We start from the raw sequence: 17870 nt of genomic DNA on the forward strand, positions 1-17870 counted from the left end.
CTCCTAGCATTAGAAGTCCATTCCCTATTCACCAAGAGTGCAGACAAAGCTGAGCGACAACACACCATTCAGGCACAGAGGAGAATTCAAGCATATTTGCAGTGTTAGATATGGAGCCAGTGACCATTGGACAAGGGACTTTTCACTGTGCACGTTATTTACCACCCAACCAGGCAGTGCCATACACAGGTTCCACCACAGGCATCAGAAGTATTTTTAAATGTTCCTCCTTTTTACCCCGTAGTTCCAGTACAATCCTGAACTTGAAGAGGAATGACATGCAGTGGTTCAGTTCTGGCTGGTTAGCAATGGCTAGGGATCAAACTAAGAGGTAACTTAAAGGCAAAGCAAAATGATGAATTCCATCCCTCTATGCCCAGCCTTATGGCCACCACCTCCCTTCCTGGCTGCAGAAGTGTTTATTTCATTGTTTTGAACTTTCCTAATTCTTAAAATTTGCTCCAAAAAGGCTGAACCGTCAGCCTGGATTTTTGTCCAGTAGTTGTCCCATAACAGTTCTTAATAAAGGCACCGCTAGAATTTTTTTTGCAGTTCTAGGTAATTGAATGTGAAATAGTACTCCAGGGAATGAATTTTTCCATTAATATGTGAAGTCATTTTTTTGCTACTGGAGAAGACAAGGTGCACAACCACCCTGCCAGCCAAATCATTACTGGCTCACGATACAGCATGTCGCTTACCTTTCACAGAGTACAGTGGAAGGCCACAGATGACAGAAAACTGAGTATGGAAATTACGCTTTAGCTGTTGAACCTAAAGTCTCTCACTCCACAGATTTTCCACTTACACATTTTTTAATATCGAGTTTATGAGTAAAAACAATATCATTAAGTCTATAGGGGTGTAAGAAATACATGTCTTTTTCATGGTAATCTTGATCAAAATAATAGCAAAACCAAATAAGTTCCAGGAGTTTTTTATTTAATGTTAAAACAAAAGTTTTTCTTTATACTAGAATGCTAATTCAAGATGTTATTAGCTCTTCAAATTAGATACAGTGCCATTTTTTCAGTTTAGAAAACAATGCTGTAAGGAAGATTTTTCTAACAAGGTTATTTATCTTAAATTTCACCGTTCACTCTCTAAAGGATGGCTGAAAACAATTAAATACAGTTGAATCTCAAATTGTACTACTTCTGTGGTTAATATAGCTCATGATACACAGTTCCAGTTCTGATGAGAAATGAGGTGGTCATCCTCAGGTGCAACCCCTTTTTCATTACACATGGTTGATATCTTCTCCAGGTACGCCTGGCACAGTACACGAACATTAAGCAAGCGCTGTAAGCGCACACAATTCTTCTGAAACTGCAACAAACCCCAACATCTTCCAGTCTGAAAGCTACAGCTCTTCATACCACTTCTGTATTATGGTTACGTTGGAGTTAACACCCAAACAAGTTACTAGCCTGACAGGCAATATAATGTAAACAAAAGCATTTCAAAATTCTGTTGCAGACAGCAAGTTTTCTTTCATAGATAACTTGCATCTACACTCCACTAGGTCTGTGAACAGAAACACTTCAGAGCCAGCTCTATATATAGGCATAATGCACTTTTTGTCTCATGAATATATTTTGAATAGTCACTTTATCTTACATATGACATCAAAGACTGCTGAAATGAGCCTTTGACACATGCATGGTCTTTATAAAACAATAAACATATCTCAAAAGAAATGCTTGCTGAGCATCTGCTACTACAAATATACAACATACAAGGGTAGCAAAAGCTGTTTGAACTACAACACTGACCTTACAACTGACAAGTCACTGAGTATGAAACTTCCTCTTCAGCAGAGTCCACACATGAACCAGACAGCCTCAAACTAAGAGTTTCTAACATGCTCTTTTGTTGGAGATGTACTACACACACAGTTTTGACCTACCAAATTGACAAAGGCTATAAGCACAATTTTTAATCCACAGTTGGACAACATTTAGATTTGTTCCTGTCCTGAAACATACTCGCTTCATCTTCTAAAAATTACACTGTAATTAGAAAGCAGCAGTGATGCATAGGACTGCTTGTTAAACACTTCTCCAGTACGGTTTAGTACTAAACCCAGAAATACTAGTAAATACTGCTTTGTTTGCAGAAGGGTAAGGCTTAACAAAACAGATGTTGAACTCATTAATCACTGTGCTGGTCAGTCATACTACAGGTGGCATATCGGGGGGATCCATCCTTAACTCATGCATGGGATTGGGCACAGGACGTTAGCCTTACAAAACACTATCATCTCCACCAACAGAAAACAGATTGCTTTAAGTCGAAAAATGCTAATTTAGAAATTAGCAAAAGCCATTAACAGCTTTAAAACTTTACAAACTAAGCTAATTTACAGCAAGCCCATTTCTGTGATCTCCTCACTATTGCTCTGTGCATACTTCCAGTATTGAGGCTCTGCTAAAACACATCCATTATGTTTTCTCCATGCATCGTTTTCTAACCTTCAAAACCAGTTTGTATCAGAAACTGCATTGCCTTTAAAAACTGCATTGCCATAAACCAGCCAGTGGCCAGTCAAATTAAAGCAACAAGAATAGAAAAATCCCCCAAAACCCACCTCAGATGCAGTTCTGTTTAAATGGTATCTGCTACTGTTTGTAATACTATCTTATTCATTCTGTTCTTCAGTTTCCAAACATTCAAACCAGATTATTTTTTCTTCCATAAGTGCCCTCAAGAATGCAGTCAGCATGCAGCATTCCTGCCGGGTGTCAGCGACAGACACTGCTATCAGAGCCTGTCTAATGCAGCATACAGGATACACTGCAGATGCTCAGTGCTCCTCAAGGTTGGGTGTATTTTTTAAAATTGAAAGCCAGAATTTTAAAGATATTCTCTTAGCGACTGTATAAAATGTGCATACAGATACTAAATACAGAGGCACAGAAATACAAAGGAGAATATGTAATATAGTATGAACACTCTTAACTGGATCGTAATTATTTCTGAGCAGCTGTTGGTCATGAAAACAACTGCGTAATACAAGGTACTGCTGTGGAAGAGGTGAAGATAAGTGATCTGACACTGTTCAATTAATTTTTTTTTCCCCAAAAGGAGCTCAGCACAGTTGTTATAGGATACATTTGAGTTCACTTGCATTCCTTTTTCCATTATTCAGCTGTCTTCTGCCGTAAAGTCTGTTTAGCATTAGAAGCAGGATATGCAGTGCCCAGAGGATCGTCTCACACATCTGTGACGAAAGCAGTACTGTAAGCAGGTCTGTGTCAAAGAATGAAGCAGTGGAATGTTTTAACGTGGTAATGAGTTTTACAGTGCATCCACGTATGTTGTTACTAGAACTGTTAAGACTCCCACGGTGCAGGTAAGGAAAGAAGCTAACTGAAAATGCTTCATGGCAATTCCAGGTAAATCCTCAAATTATTTCAGGAAAAGGCAGTCTTTTTCAGACTGCTGTTGGCATGTCTTCTAGGAGCTTTTCAGAACTTCTTTCAAAAAAATAATCATTCTCTTATCTTGAGGTGTAGAAGAAATAGGAATAGTATAGATATGTTTTTAGAATAAAGTCCTTCACATAAGGAGGGAAATTCTAAGTCTTCACAGAAGGGAGGCAGTTCTAAGTCTATTTGATTAACTTCATCGTAGCCTCAGTTCAGTCCAATACCCTGGAATTTGGCAGTTTCAGTGCAAACAAAGTAAGTCCTCAGTTCTCCCTTGCCTTTGACATTAATGAGTCCCCTACATTCACATGAATATCCCAACTCCTGTAGGATTTTACTCGTTTCTTCCGTGACCTTTGTGTGAAAAGAATTAGAAACTCTTGTGAGATTCTTCTGATTATTCACATTTTAAAAAATCCGTAACCAATTAGAAATAATTTCCTAGACATTCCAAGGCTTGTATGCTTACCTGGATTTTCCCAAGTTCCCCCGTACTCTCCATTCGGCTAGCAACATTAACAGTGTTGCCCCAGATATCATACTGAGGTTTCCGGGCACCGATCACACCAGCAATCACAGGGCCATGATTTATCCCTGTATAGACAAAAAAAAGTGCCATTACTGAAGTAGAAAGTTACATGATATCTAACTTCATTATTAGCCATAAGTCACGTGCTTGAGAGAAAAGAATCCCAAAACTTAACCCTGCAACACATTTCTAAGCAGTCAGTATTACCACTATTCTATAAATATTAGTACTGAGGCTCAGGAGATGTGAAGTGACTCATTAATTGTAAAAAGTGAGGTCTGAGAAAGAGCTATGGCAAAGTTCATGCCAAAACAAAATTCTTCCTTTTCTCCTTTTAATATACATAAATAAACATTTGTGTAATGACAATACTGTCTGTAGTCAACAGTTAATAACAGGGTAATTCCCTCCTCATCTGCACCTGTCATCTTCTCCAGACTCATCCAGCTGCAGTTTCCGTATCGCTCCCTCCAGTGACTGGAAAGGCCCATCATGGCAGAGCTTGGCACACGTACAAGCTAGACTGGACAATGCTACCTTCGGCTGTTCAGCATTGCAGAATCATCCAGATGCTGTGTTCAGTGTTAAGAAGGGCTCCACAGCAATTTACCTAAGTTATCCTACCTCATTTGTAATTTTTACAGAACTGCAGAGTTCATGTTCTTCACAAACTGAACTTACCAATACGTAAGCGGAAATTGTTAAAGGAATGTCGGTTGATGCCATCCAGCTTGCTCATCAAGGCAATTCCATATTCCACCATAATCCCAATGTGAGCATGCTGTCTTTCCTTTTCCTATGCAATTCATAACACATATTAATGATCAAATTACAAGAGAGAAGGTTGTGTCAGGCTACTATTCCAACCCAGTACTATTATTGAATAAAGTATATATTTATAAGGAGTAGACCACTCATTCTTGTAACTGTGCAGAAGTACACAGTTCTAACATACATTCAAAATGGATTTAAAAAAAACCACATTAAATTAAATTGGAATGGCTAGGAGGCAACAAGCATATGATATGATTAAATTTTATAATGAATTTATGTCTGTCCTTTAGGTATTCCAGATCTAATTTTACATGTTTTCTATATATTTCACACGTGCATCCTAATGTCATACAGGGACCTGCTGTAGTGAAAGTGAGCATGAGTATAGAAGTTGGTTTTAATTCTTCTGGGTGGCAAACAGTTTCAGATTCAGATCTAGTGTGGCACTTAAGGATTCTCTTTTTGTGCCAGTTCTCAGGTATTACAAAAAGCTTACTGTGCAGTTCTGAGATGGCCTTTTCTTTGGCAGCCACTCTTTGACTCCCCTATTATTAGAGCTATTTGGTTATGCATCTAGAAATGTTAAGATACTAGAATCAAAGATTAAAGATGTAAAAAGTATGCTGGGATTACAGACTTAATACCTGCTTAGGAAAAAAAATGGAACTAGGAGATCAATAGTGAATTCAACAGGAGACAATACACTTTTATAATCTTTTTCCACATTTCGGAAAGTCACTCTTGGTGATTTACTTTCTCTTATTTCACATTACATTTTGTTACTTTGAAACGCACCTATGTACACACAGAATACAGAAGGCAGGTTTCAGAGACAACGTACCTGGTTGTTCTCTTGGCCTGGCATAACACTGAGACCAGCTGCTGCCATGTAAGTGCTTCCAATGGTTTTTATTTTTTCAACACCACTAAATTTAGGTTTTAACAAGAGCTGTTTGAAAGAACACAGAAACTTGAGACTTTAGTACCATATTTCAGTGTGGGATTTAACACTGAACGCATTTATCTTATACTTTCTACAATAAGCATTAAACATCTCTAGGGATACTATCAATCACATGTAGGTCAGAAAAGAAAGTACTGGAGATTAGTTTCACAGTTTTGCTCTACCTGCTTATAAAAGAAATTAATCACTGAATTACTGAAACAAAGTCCTGAAATTCAGGACTTTCGAACCATATTATTAATGCATTAGATTGTATAACTGAAAAACCCCATCAGATGGGAATATATCTTTCCAGATTGCAGGGCTGAACTCAGAATATTAGTTCAGCATGACAGTCTTTTTCCCCCCTCTAATGCTCACAGATCTAGTGAAACATTTTATTTGGCAGTGAATAAATAATCTGGTCCGTTTTTGCCAGAAGCTTAATTACCTCATCAAAATCAGCAATGATTTCATTTAACAGCCGCAAGCATTCCAGGCCTTCTTTATTGACATCACATTCAGTATAAAACACCTTAAAATCAGGTACTGATGCAAACATGACACACACACAATCGTAAGATTGATGGTACCAGTCCTACAGGAAAACAATATAGCCACACATTGTCAGCAGTCACCTTCCACCACAGGTATTCAAAACTATGACTATTGTTTGTAACCAGTAATCAAATTATGGTTTTCCTATGAAGTGAGCTACAATACTTTACAGTGGGCATCTCTTATTTTATTAGAAACATTAATGAAGTTGATTTGCCTAAGGAAAAGCTGAGATACCTACGTATCTTCAATATTCTCATCTATTCTGGACAGCGCCAGTCTTATAACACTTACCATGGCTGTGAAATCAGCAATATTTATTCTGATGACATGCTGGCAGAGTAAGATGGATGATTTAAAAAAAAAAAAAAATCATTATCGATGAACTTCTCACTGGGGTTGTTACCAAGGAAATACTACCTGTTCCTCAAGTAACTTCTTTAAAAAGAAGGCCTATCTTCTCTGGTAAAATACCACCTTTGGACAGCAGTAAATCCTTTTTAAATATTTGCCAAACTCAAAACGTGACCTGAAGCTGAACTACCAATTCTGAAAACCGATATCAGAGACTGACATTAAAAGTTTGCATTTTTTTGAGGCCACCTGGATAGCAGATTCCTGGGTTCACAAATGTCTTGGGATACAAACAAGAAGCAAAGAGTACAGAACCATATAGCCTTCTGTGTGTTTGTTAGCATGATGTTCTACATCACAGAAGCCCAATTCACTGTCCTTCACATAGTACAGATTAAGCACACCTCATTTCGTTTTTCACCAATGAAATAGGCAGCAACATGTGCTGGAAGTACGTTTTCCAGCAAAAGCCTGTTAACATTCTCCATCGTTTCAAACTGTTCATGTTCTTTTTTAAACTTATTCTTCCACAGACAGTCCAGTCGACAGTAATAGTCAATCTGCAAAGGAACCAAGCATGGTAAATTAAATCCATATAATATCTTTCTAAAAAATATTAGTCAATTTATTCAAAAAGTGTAGTAGCAATAAAGTTTCTTCAAGCCTATAGAGTTATGAAAAATGTGCTTTGAGAATGAAGGTCATAAAAATAGGAAGAAGCCAGTATGAATAAATGTCATTTGGGAACGATCAGGTGTATTTACCAAAATGACATTTTAATAATATGGTGATTATTTTTATCTTGAATTACTGCCTTGAATTAGGATTAATATTGACATATAAATACAGATAGATCCAAATTGGAAGAATTTTAAAGTTTTGACTTCTGTAATGCAAACACTATCAAAAATACAAAAATGTTTCCACCCTTTCACAGTAGAAATTCTTGCATTATCTATAACTACGTACAAGCATATAAAAAAATTAAAATATATACTAATTTAGTGCAAAATTTCAATGAACAGTACTTTTGCATTTTATTTAAATCAACTTGCTGCAAGTAAAAAGAACTAACCTATTGCTTTTTTAATACATACCCGCTTTGCAAGTAAAATTAGGGTTATGTAAAACAGAACCAGATATAAATTAGTCATCATCCTTGGCTTTTTGATGAAAAGCCTGAAAAAAAGAGAGCAATACAGAGTCATATGTATCTTTTAAGAAAATCCACATGATTAAGGGCTGGTGGGGGGAAGGGTGAGGAAAGAAGAGCATAGAAGAAGAGGGTGTCTTTGTTCAGACATACACCACCAAGGCCATCATTCATTCGTGCCAGTGGCTGTCCGGTTACAGTTCCTACCCTAATAATGATAAAGGTTTGTCATTCAGCTCAGTAGATGAACCGCATGTCATGTAATGACAAAATGGGTGCTGAAACCTTGTTAAGTAGCTATTGTAGTGAGATGTTCAAGCAAACATGGTTTTATCATAATGGAGCCATCTTAATTTCCTTTGCACTGGGTTGCAGCTTTTCTCCCCACACTGCCCCACAAAAACAGAGCCAACAAAAACTTGAAGTAGGAGGAGAATCTTATTTGTAGAAGTGAAGAGGATAACAAATGAAACCCTGAATTGCTAAAACGAAAACAGCCATTAAGTCACACCTGTACGTAGTTGCATACAAATCTGAGACACCACTCATATTTCATGGTAAGATCAGCCTGTCTTACCACATCTACTAATTTTCACAAATGTATCAAACCAAATTCTCATTATATGAATAGCCTGGGATGAAGAAACTAGATTAAGAGCTCATTTAGGCTTTTTTAAGCTGTGCTGACAGCTCACAGCCTCTGCAAAATAAATTTATCCTAATCTTCAGCTATGAGACTATATTGGGAATCTGAGAAACAGACTTACAAATAAACAGTAAAACCCTTCTACATATGATTTCTCTTACGTATTTTCATAGTTTCTTCAATTCAATCACATAAATTGCTGTTATTTTTCAAAATATGTGCAGTTAGTGAGATAAGTAAATTAAGAATTCACTATCCTATTGACTAGCAAGGTCTTGCAAGCACAGCATCACACTTTTAGCAAGGCTTTTCTTCATAGCTTAACAGAAGATCAACCTTATTATGAGATTAATATTCTACCCCCTAGTCTCTAATATAAGATAAGCTTCCAGAGATCTCAGAAAGCATGACTCAATTCTTCAGAAAACAAACCTTCTATAAAAAAACAGAGGTGATATCATCTAACATTATTTCCATGTCATTAACTTTACAGAAGGGTTTGTAATGTCTGACTTACATGATTTTGAAATTTCAATATTTCAGTAAGTGTACAGAAATCTAAAACCTGCATCAATGAAACATTATTGTCAATTATAAGAAACTTTACACTGCACCTGGTACTGTTGCCATAGAAGCTCAAGTTTCTGTGCTGAAGGGTATTAAAAATGATGAGGTATACAGTCACAGCAATGGACAGGAGGAGAACTTTGAGTTCGAAGCTCATTTGAAGAAATACCGAACAAGCAATGAACCCCAGAATGCAGCAGTAAGCATAATACTGTAAAAGAAGAATTTAAAGAGCAGTTGCATTTTTCAGACTTTAGTCATAAGAGACTTTCAAACCATAGCAAGTGTTATAAGTTCATGGACATTTTAATTTAAATAGAAGAAATTACAATCACTTGCTAAATACACCTAAAGCTTTGTTTTTAATTGCACTACAAGGCTGAACTGAACACTAGTTTTTGTTTACTTCCTTGTTAAAGACAAACAAAAAGATTTAAACAAAAAGCATCACACCAACATAAGCAGTGTCAGATAAAAAATGACAAGTGCTGAGAATTTATCTTCTGAAGTCCATTAATTTAAGCAATTATTTATTTAAAGTTCACAACTAACGTGAAATAGGTTCATAGTCCAGTGAACAGGCTCTGAACCAGGAACTCCAGCATTCTGGTCCTATTTTTGACAGTGCTCCCCCTTTGTAACCTTAAGCAGACACCACATTCCCATCTCCCCCACCTGTAACAGGTGAAGACCATGACGTGTTCTCCAACCTTAGAGAGCCTTCTTCATAAGAGCTTTGATGCTAATAAGCATTATCAAGCTAGGGCCATTATACAATGGAACTACTGAAAAATCTCCCAGGGGGATGACAGTCCAGGGGTGGTGTCCAAGGTCAGCATGCAGTTGGGAGCATGAAAACCATCAGGTGGTACAAAGTGTGTTGTGCAGACAAGTGCTCCCTGCAACCGCAGGCACAGGTATAAGATGCCGAGCTAGCATACTTTAGTCTACAATTAAAAAATTACGTCAGCTTCTGCTCCTCAAGAGTTTATTTCTCTTATGTACAAAGCACAGTTTTTCACCCATAATAGGACAGACCTACCACGGAACTGGGAGATTCTTAGCTAATCAGTTAACATTTCTATTGAAGTGAATGAAACCAAAAGAATTATTGGGGCAACTGAAGATCAGAGCCCATATAGTCATGTATTATACCAACTCCATCATCCTAAAGGCACTGAGTCTAACCTCCAAAAGGTAACGAACACTCACAGTTATAACCCTGAAGTGCCAAATCTCTGAAAAAGAAGTCACTAAGTAGAGAACACTAGCACAGGTCTGTTGGCCATTCACTCTATCAAGATACCTTAACAGGGACACTCGCAAGTACAGCTCTCCTCTCTCAGACACTAACATAATCATCATTCTGTTCTACTGCTTTTTCCTCAAAGTTTTAGATCTACTTTTAAGCCTGAACTTTCAAAAAAAAAAAAAAAATGCAAAGCCATACTTTATTTAGCACAGCAACAGCAGCTGAAACATCTTGATTTCATGAAGAACTTTTCTGCTGTCATATACCTAAAAAAGCTGTTTTATACAGCAACAGAACCTCCCAGCTGTCAGTAACATATACAATATTCAAAGATCTGGGTTTTAAAGTAACATGCATTCACTACTTACCATTTCTTCAACACAGAATTGAGCTGTGTTTCCAAAAGGCTGGTTTACAGACATGTAAGAACAGAAAATTACCAGATGAGTACAATGTGCTTTATATATGTGTGACTTATGATGAATGATAAGGACTTGAATGAAAGAGGCCTCCCACAACATGCTGCACATTGTTCAAAAGCATGTCCATCATCTAAAGGGGTGACCAGGTGACAAAGGAGCATCTCAAACATTTGGATGATCTCAAAATAGAATGCTACTTTGGAATTAGAGAGATAAAAAATTAAACCCTCAGAAATAATCCTTTTGTGTCATTAGTAAGTACTGAATCTATCCTTATAGAAATGCTAGAGGACACCTTTCAAAGATGCTGAGTAACCAAAATAAGCCAAAACTCCAGCTTTATCGCCGAGTACTCCAGACTTTTGAAAAATCCTATAAGATGCACAGTAAAGCCATAGCTAATGATAGAAAATATCCCTAGAGCAGTCTTGTGGCACAAGTAAGTCCTTCAGTTCAATGATTTAAAAATCTGTCTTTATAAAAAGATGAAAAGATATCAAAATGCTACCATCCATCTATGTTATACACACCATCCAAGACTCATTTCATTTTAATCTTAGAAATGAAGACAGTACTCTACTCACAGAGGCGGCAGCACACAGGTCATTTGATCCAGTAATGTTTTCAGGTTTGTTCTTTTCAGTAGTCTTGAATTATTGGAGAAAAAAAACAAAACAAAAAAACACCAAACCACACAATAACAAAGCCAGCATATAAACTTGTTAGCAGGTAGTCACTAATTTTAAGTTTGTTCTTACATGATGAGTCCTGACCTGGTTGCCCTTTCAGTGCTACTGGAATATAAATGTTGAAATACGATGATGTCCCATATAGTTGTATTAAACAGGTATGCACACACAAGGTGCAAGAAGGTTAAAATTAACAAGTATTTACTTATTTTTTAATTTAGGGTGAAGTTTCACATTATGGCTATGCTAATCTAACAGCTACCTGGCACAAACATGTGGTTCTGTCTCACCCCCTAGTTTCACAGCTGCTGTTCCTTTCTTCTTTTAGGCTGCCTTTGGTGGTGTTCACATGACACCACTGTGAGTTAATTCTAGGACCAAAGTCAGCAGAAAAGACAATTAAGTATTTTCTGCAGTATAGCTTTCAGAATAAACTCCCCATGGAACCAGAAGAATGGCAGACCAAGCACGTGGGATCAGAAGGACATCACTTTTAATAGCTAGCTATCAGATAGGTTTACTTGTTAACATGATATGTCACATAAAGCTTTTTTTTTAAAAAAAAAAACAAACCACCAAATAAAAAAAAAACCCACCCAAATTCCACACATCAAAGGGATCTTGAATACGAGGTTACTCCAAAGGGTTGTTTTTCAAACTTATGTACCCGAGGTGCAATACAATACTCTAAGTTAAAAGACGGGCACCATTTGCATCTTAGTCTAACAGTAGCTACCCAGAATGTCTTCAGGTTTAAAAGAGAGCCAAGCTATATTCTTCCCTCCCCCAACTGCATTATTACTAGCTACTGCAAGTAGCTCAATGAATTGCTCAATAATCATCTTAGTGATGAGGGTTACAACCAACATTAATTATAAATGCCATCTTGAAAGCAAGAAAAGGTGGCATAGACTAGAGCTCAAGTCTGTCACATGCACTTTTAGTTCTACAAAATGGGAGTTTTTACTTTTAATGCTTTTACATGATGTTGTGCATTATCCTTGTGTAAATTAACTCAGGTTGCAAATCACACATTAGAAAAAGCAGCATAAAGCATGGTACTTGACAAAAAGAATACAGGAAGTTGCTTAAACTGTGGATGTTACAGTAAGTTCACAGAACAAAGATAATGTTATTCCTTACCAAATTAAAAATGGCTATAATCAGCAAGGCACCTATAGTGATGACTGCTAAAGGAAGCCTGAGTAAAGGCATTGTTTCTACCTTTTCTGAGATAGCACAAAGATGGTGCACGAAGGGACACTGTTCTGAGCAGCACTTCTGTAAACAAAATTAGTTTGTTTCAGTAACATGGATAACACTTTGATACATGGGAAGAAATATTTCTCAATATAAAATACTTTTTCTCAGCAGGAGAGTGTCAAGAGTCTTCACTGGAATCCTAATTTAGAACCCTGAATCTAGTCATTCAGATTAAATGCCTAATGCCTTTCCACAACTTAAAACAGAGATAATGCTTCCTTATTTCAAAGAGGCTGGGTGCTAAAATTTTCTGAATATCTGCTTTAAAAATACAAAGTTATGATCCGGTTGAAAGTTCTAGAGAAATGTTACTAAAAATATAGTGAAAACTTATGTTGTATTTTTTAGTTACAGAGCTATAATGTTGTATTCAGAACTATATTTTCAGATGACTAAATTGAAACCAATCACAGTCCCCTGTCTTGCCATCCTTATATCCTCCATTTGTTGCTATAGAGAAAAACCTCTTAGTAAAGCATACACTTTTAACGATCACAGGCATTATTCAAGGATGCTATACCAAAACACTCCCAGTGTAAAACTCTAGTCTGACGCATTTGCAATCTTGGAATTTTCTTTCTTTTCTCCATGTGTTTTTACATATGTAGAAACCATATTCACATACACATACTCACACCTCTCTCTCTCCATAGACATATATAGATACACACACATCCACTCATACGTATATATTAAAAAAAACCACACATGCATAAACTCCATACATGCTATCTAACTGTACTTTTAAATTAATCATAAAACTATCCCATGTACAGAATGCAATTTTATTTCTTTTTCTTTCCCTTTTACACAACTTGATCTGGACTCTGTAAGAGACCGTTTCTTTCCGTGGCAGTTTTCCTGGGAGACCACCATCACCCATCTGAAATAGGATGATGGTGGCATGTTCTCAACACGACTTCAGCATTCCCTCTCAACATAGATTCAATGAGTGTAAGGAACTCTCTGAAGTCCCTTTTCTATCCCACCCCTGCCTTCAGAGTTCTTGGACTGGAGCAGACTTTTTTTTTTTATTTTGTATTGTTGAACTCTATGTCGTTATAAATTTTTAAACAGTAATTGCATACAGTTAATAATAATGCAAAGAAAAAGGAACTACAAATGCAAAGTGTCCTAATTGATGTAACGGTGAATTTGGAATTCTAACAGCTATGGAACTGTTGCCAATAAATTATTCAGATATTTGTAATTTTCATGGTGCTTTATAAATGATTATGAAAACTAATCTTGCATTCAAACTTATTTTACCTTTAATATTTTTCCAAGATAGAAAATATCAGTATTTACAACTGAAATTACTATTAAGGACAAACATTAAAATAAAAATATATTTTAAAAACCCAATCCCACTTAGCAAGTGTTAATATCATCCTCCTCCCACCTACCCATCTATTCTGGCACCCAAATAATTCTGAATTACAGTGAGAATTTTCAGACATGAATATCTGTTTCAGGCAATGAAATCTCCTGGTAACCTGAGGTTCAGGCTCCTGTAACTCCTATTGAAATTAACAGCTTAATTCATCATGCTAAAAGATAGACCAAGTTGCCGAATTACATCCATCCACTTTTGAAAACAGGACTTTTTTTTTTTTTAAATAAACTTACCATACATTTCTCAGCAAAGCACACAAACAAAATAATTACAATGATGACTGCAACAATTCCAAAGGAAATTCCTAGTTTTGCAGTTCTAAACAGAAGAGAAAGCAATTAAACAAACCAGTGTTAAATGAAAAAAATTTTCAAACCACAATTCAGGCTAATGTTTGCTAACAGTGTTTCTCTAAATTTAAATAGAATTTTTGTCCTGCTACCACTGGATGACCATAACATTGCACAGATTATTGTTACTCTGTTGCACAAATACTACTTTAAGATATTCTACCCCTCACTGACAGCCTGAACCACTATCCCGTGTATGAACCACATGGAAATTGCACTGCAACAGCTATGAAAAAGTAATATGCCATAAACTTCAGAATTATCAAGTATCCGCTTTCTTGGGGGTATGAGAAGAAGCTCAAAGTTCCCTCTTTGTATCTCTACAGACAAAAGGATCACTGAGCACATTGTAACCAGCTAATCACATTTTTCGTTTGCTCACTCAATGTGCTTACAGCCAAGTATTCTTAGAAAATAGTATTCCTCACTTAACTGATCATCTCCGTCTGTGTACTAAGCAAACACAATATTAAAGAAATATTTCTATTTTATTTTCATACTGATATATCTGCTCTTATGCCAACAACAAGAATGCACTCCTTTATTAAGCAGTAAATCAGTCCTAAGAGGTGTATGTTTCTTAAACGTAAACCCTTAGGAATTCCAAAAGACTTTAAAAAGTTTCATGCACATGAATTTCACTTCATCTATTGGTTACTTTGAGTTATAAATTATTATAATACTGACACTTACTTTGGCATTATAAACATCTGTATCAGAAATATACAGAGGAACACAAAACTGGCACATGCGAAGTAACTCTTCAGTTTTAGGATAGGAATGGTGCGATACTGAAATGAAGATTATAACAAATCTTCAGTGTAATTCCAGGGGGTTTTAAATTCTGTTACATTTTTGTAATGACATGTATGTGTAAGTTTATACTGTACTATTAAAGATATACACAGAACTAAAAAAGAACGAAAGAAAACCAAATAAAATTCACTTGAACATCTGTCAAGAAAAATAAGCAGCCCAGTCCAAAGGATAATTTCAAACCTAGAGGAAATCCACTGAATATGTAAATCAGCTCTTCACAGATGCACATAGTCAAAATCCTTATAAAAGAAGGATATACACAGAAGTAAATCTAAAGTGTATATATACACACACCCACCAGTAATGACATACAGTACACCACAGCATAGTAAGGTAAAGAACAATTATTCAAACAGAGGAAGTCTGTACCTAACAAACAGCAGCATTAGACTTGCAATGAAAAAAACACAGAAAGCAAAGTACTTTCATTATGGATGCAGAAAAACTTTTTTTTTTCTTAAATCTTATTAGTATGTGAAGAACTTCTCTCAAAAGTAAAGTTGCCAAACCCCTACTAACTGCCTTACAGCAAGAATCTAACCACTGATTAGAGACAACCTCCTTCAATCTACAGACTTAGCATTCTCAAGGAAGAATGACCAACTCAAAGGAATCATGAGATCTGCTTTCCATTAGTTGCCAAAAACCTCTCTGGATGTGCAGTCACCTCCAGAATCCAGTTTCAGAATGAAAACAGACAGTTTCAAATATTTTCTTATGCTGCTCAGAAGTGCAAATCAAAGACCAAAATGGATTATTTTGCTCTTACCAACCTCTTTTTCAAGGCCGGGTTCTGCAAAAATCAGTGAAAATCCACAGAAGTCATCTGATTTGCCACACCACGGACTGCATTCAGAGAGACACACATTACAAAATGTACACAACAGGCCAAGGAGAGTATGCAAAAGCATCGTTACAGCTGAGACTGCATAGTATACAGGGTGAGAGTGCCACTGTTTTACACACATTTGACAGCTCTGCAAGGTCTTTATATTTCATAGCATAACATATGGGCAGTTATGTGTTGATGTAGCTGACAGGCAGATCCAGAACACACTCACAGACAGCAGCATCTGCCAGTTACATGCAAAATGTAACCCCAGACCTTCCCTCAGGTTTACAAATAGGAAAGTATAATAGTAGATGTTAAAGATGGCTCACAGCTTCCAAAAACTTCCCCTAAATAATATCAGGCCCCTGTTAGGAACACCTAAGGTACTGTGATAACAGTCTTGTTATAATTTAGATAAAATAAAGAGTTTTTCTTCTCAAATTCACTGTTTTATATTTGCTAGGAATTTAAATATTGTATTTTAAATTTAAAAAGAAAATCAAACAACATTGCCTCTGCTTGTCTGCTCTTAAATTCAAACACAGTGCTAAATGCACCACCTGCTCTTGATAGATCATTTACCTTCAGTGAACCAGACACTAAAGCAATTTTATTATTACCCCTAAAACTGTGTTTTGACTCTATACATAGGTTTTGTTCAGGACTGCACCACATTTCCTGACACTGCTTATTTTAATAAGCAGAACACAAACATTAACTGCCTATCCCATCCTACACTGCAGTTCAGCTCATTACTTTGGACAGTCATAAGAAACAAAGCAGTAATTCTGCTATTTTGTAGTACTATGCCACACCGAACAGCGGGACTAACCATTGGCTTCTTGGTATAATAATACTCCCATTATGTTCAAACTAATACTAAAAAGGAACTAAAATAAGTAAAACACAAAGACCAAAAAAGGCAATTAAAAAATCCTCGTAACTTAATTTTTGCAAAGTAAATTTTATATCTAGACTTAAAATTGAGAATGCAGATTATTCTTAAAGAAAAGATGAAGAAAAAAGTAAAATACTGCATACTTAGTTGAACTGAGGCCCTCAATGGTTGACATCATTTCATCATAAATATCTTCCTCTATCCTTCCCTTTTGAGATGAATTTCTGAGAACAAAATGAAGTCCGTGTCACAAATGCTATTCAGAAACAATTAACAGCTACAAAAGACCATACTTTATCATTACACAAGTAGTTAAGCTACCAGAGAAAAGTTAAACAAGAATGCTCCAAACTGATAAACTTACACATCCATACGACTTTACTAAGCATTTCTCTAGATGCTTAAATAATGCATTTTTCAAGACAATATTTTTACAAACTAAGAGAATGTTTCACAAGTGAAAATCATCTACTTAGTTAACTCAGTGGTACAGGTACCATTGTAAGCATTCCTACATACAGTGCCGATTTTTATTATACTACAGTGTTATACATTAATACTACTAACCAAAGAAATATCTTGTAAAATACATTTCCTTATTTTGTACTATAGTAGTTACAGACAAATCTAGGATCTATGAGTAAGAAAAGTAAAAGCTGAGGGTAGCACAAGTGGTTACAATGTATACATATATACAGTATATGAAGTGTTTTGATTTGTTTTCTGCTGCTCTGTAGATCTCTTACTTCCCTACTCCCTTCAATCCTGCTACAGCCCATGAAGCAAAATGCAACCTGAATGACTGAGCAGCCAGTAAGATGAAAGGGGGGAAACTCCTTTTAGAGTCTGCTAACAAAAACAAACATGAATTGAGAAGCTTTTTAAAGGCCAAAGATTTAGCTTAACCTTTCTAATGCAGGGATATCATACACGCAGTGATCGATCAATCAAAAGATCACATGCTTACAGTACACTGAACTGCAAGAGGAGCAGA

At 36.2% G+C, this 17870-nt stretch overlaps 1 protein-coding gene across 2 annotated transcripts in view; it reads right to left on the reverse strand.

The window, feature by feature from the left end:
* Positions 1 to 921: 921 nt before the first annotated feature.
* The window catches only part of ADCY7 (adenylate cyclase 7), a 61190-nt gene continuing 44241 nt past the window's right edge, over positions 922 to 17870 (reverse strand). For both annotated transcript variants that reach the window (XM_064459415.1, XM_064459414.1), the window contains 15 exons: positions 17020 to 17100; positions 15920 to 15992; positions 15021 to 15118; positions 14211 to 14295; positions 12462 to 12599; positions 11214 to 11276; positions 10576 to 10614; positions 9003 to 9166; positions 7687 to 7768; positions 6994 to 7149; positions 6129 to 6275; positions 5576 to 5683; positions 4642 to 4756; positions 3901 to 4025; positions 922 to 3785 (listed from right to left, as the gene is read on the reverse strand). In XM_064459415.1, coding sequence (XP_064315485.1) covers positions 3639 to 3785; positions 3901 to 4025; positions 4642 to 4756; positions 5576 to 5683; positions 6129 to 6275; positions 6994 to 7149; positions 7687 to 7768; positions 9003 to 9166; positions 10576 to 10614; positions 11214 to 11276; positions 12462 to 12599; positions 14211 to 14295; positions 15021 to 15118; positions 15920 to 15992; positions 17020 to 17100 — 1621 coding nt within the window. In that variant the 3' untranslated portion in view covers positions 922 to 3638. The remainder of the gene's footprint in view (positions 3786 to 3900; positions 4026 to 4641; positions 4757 to 5575; positions 5684 to 6128; positions 6276 to 6993; positions 7150 to 7686; positions 7769 to 9002; positions 9167 to 10575; positions 10615 to 11213; positions 11277 to 12461; positions 12600 to 14210; positions 14296 to 15020; positions 15119 to 15919; positions 15993 to 17019; positions 17101 to 17870) is intronic.

Source organism: Phalacrocorax carbo, chromosome 8, assembly GCF_963921805.1.
Source record: "Phalacrocorax carbo chromosome 8, bPhaCar2.1, whole genome shotgun sequence".
NCBI classification, from domain to species: domain Eukaryota; kingdom Metazoa; phylum Chordata; class Aves; order Suliformes; family Phalacrocoracidae; genus Phalacrocorax; species Phalacrocorax carbo.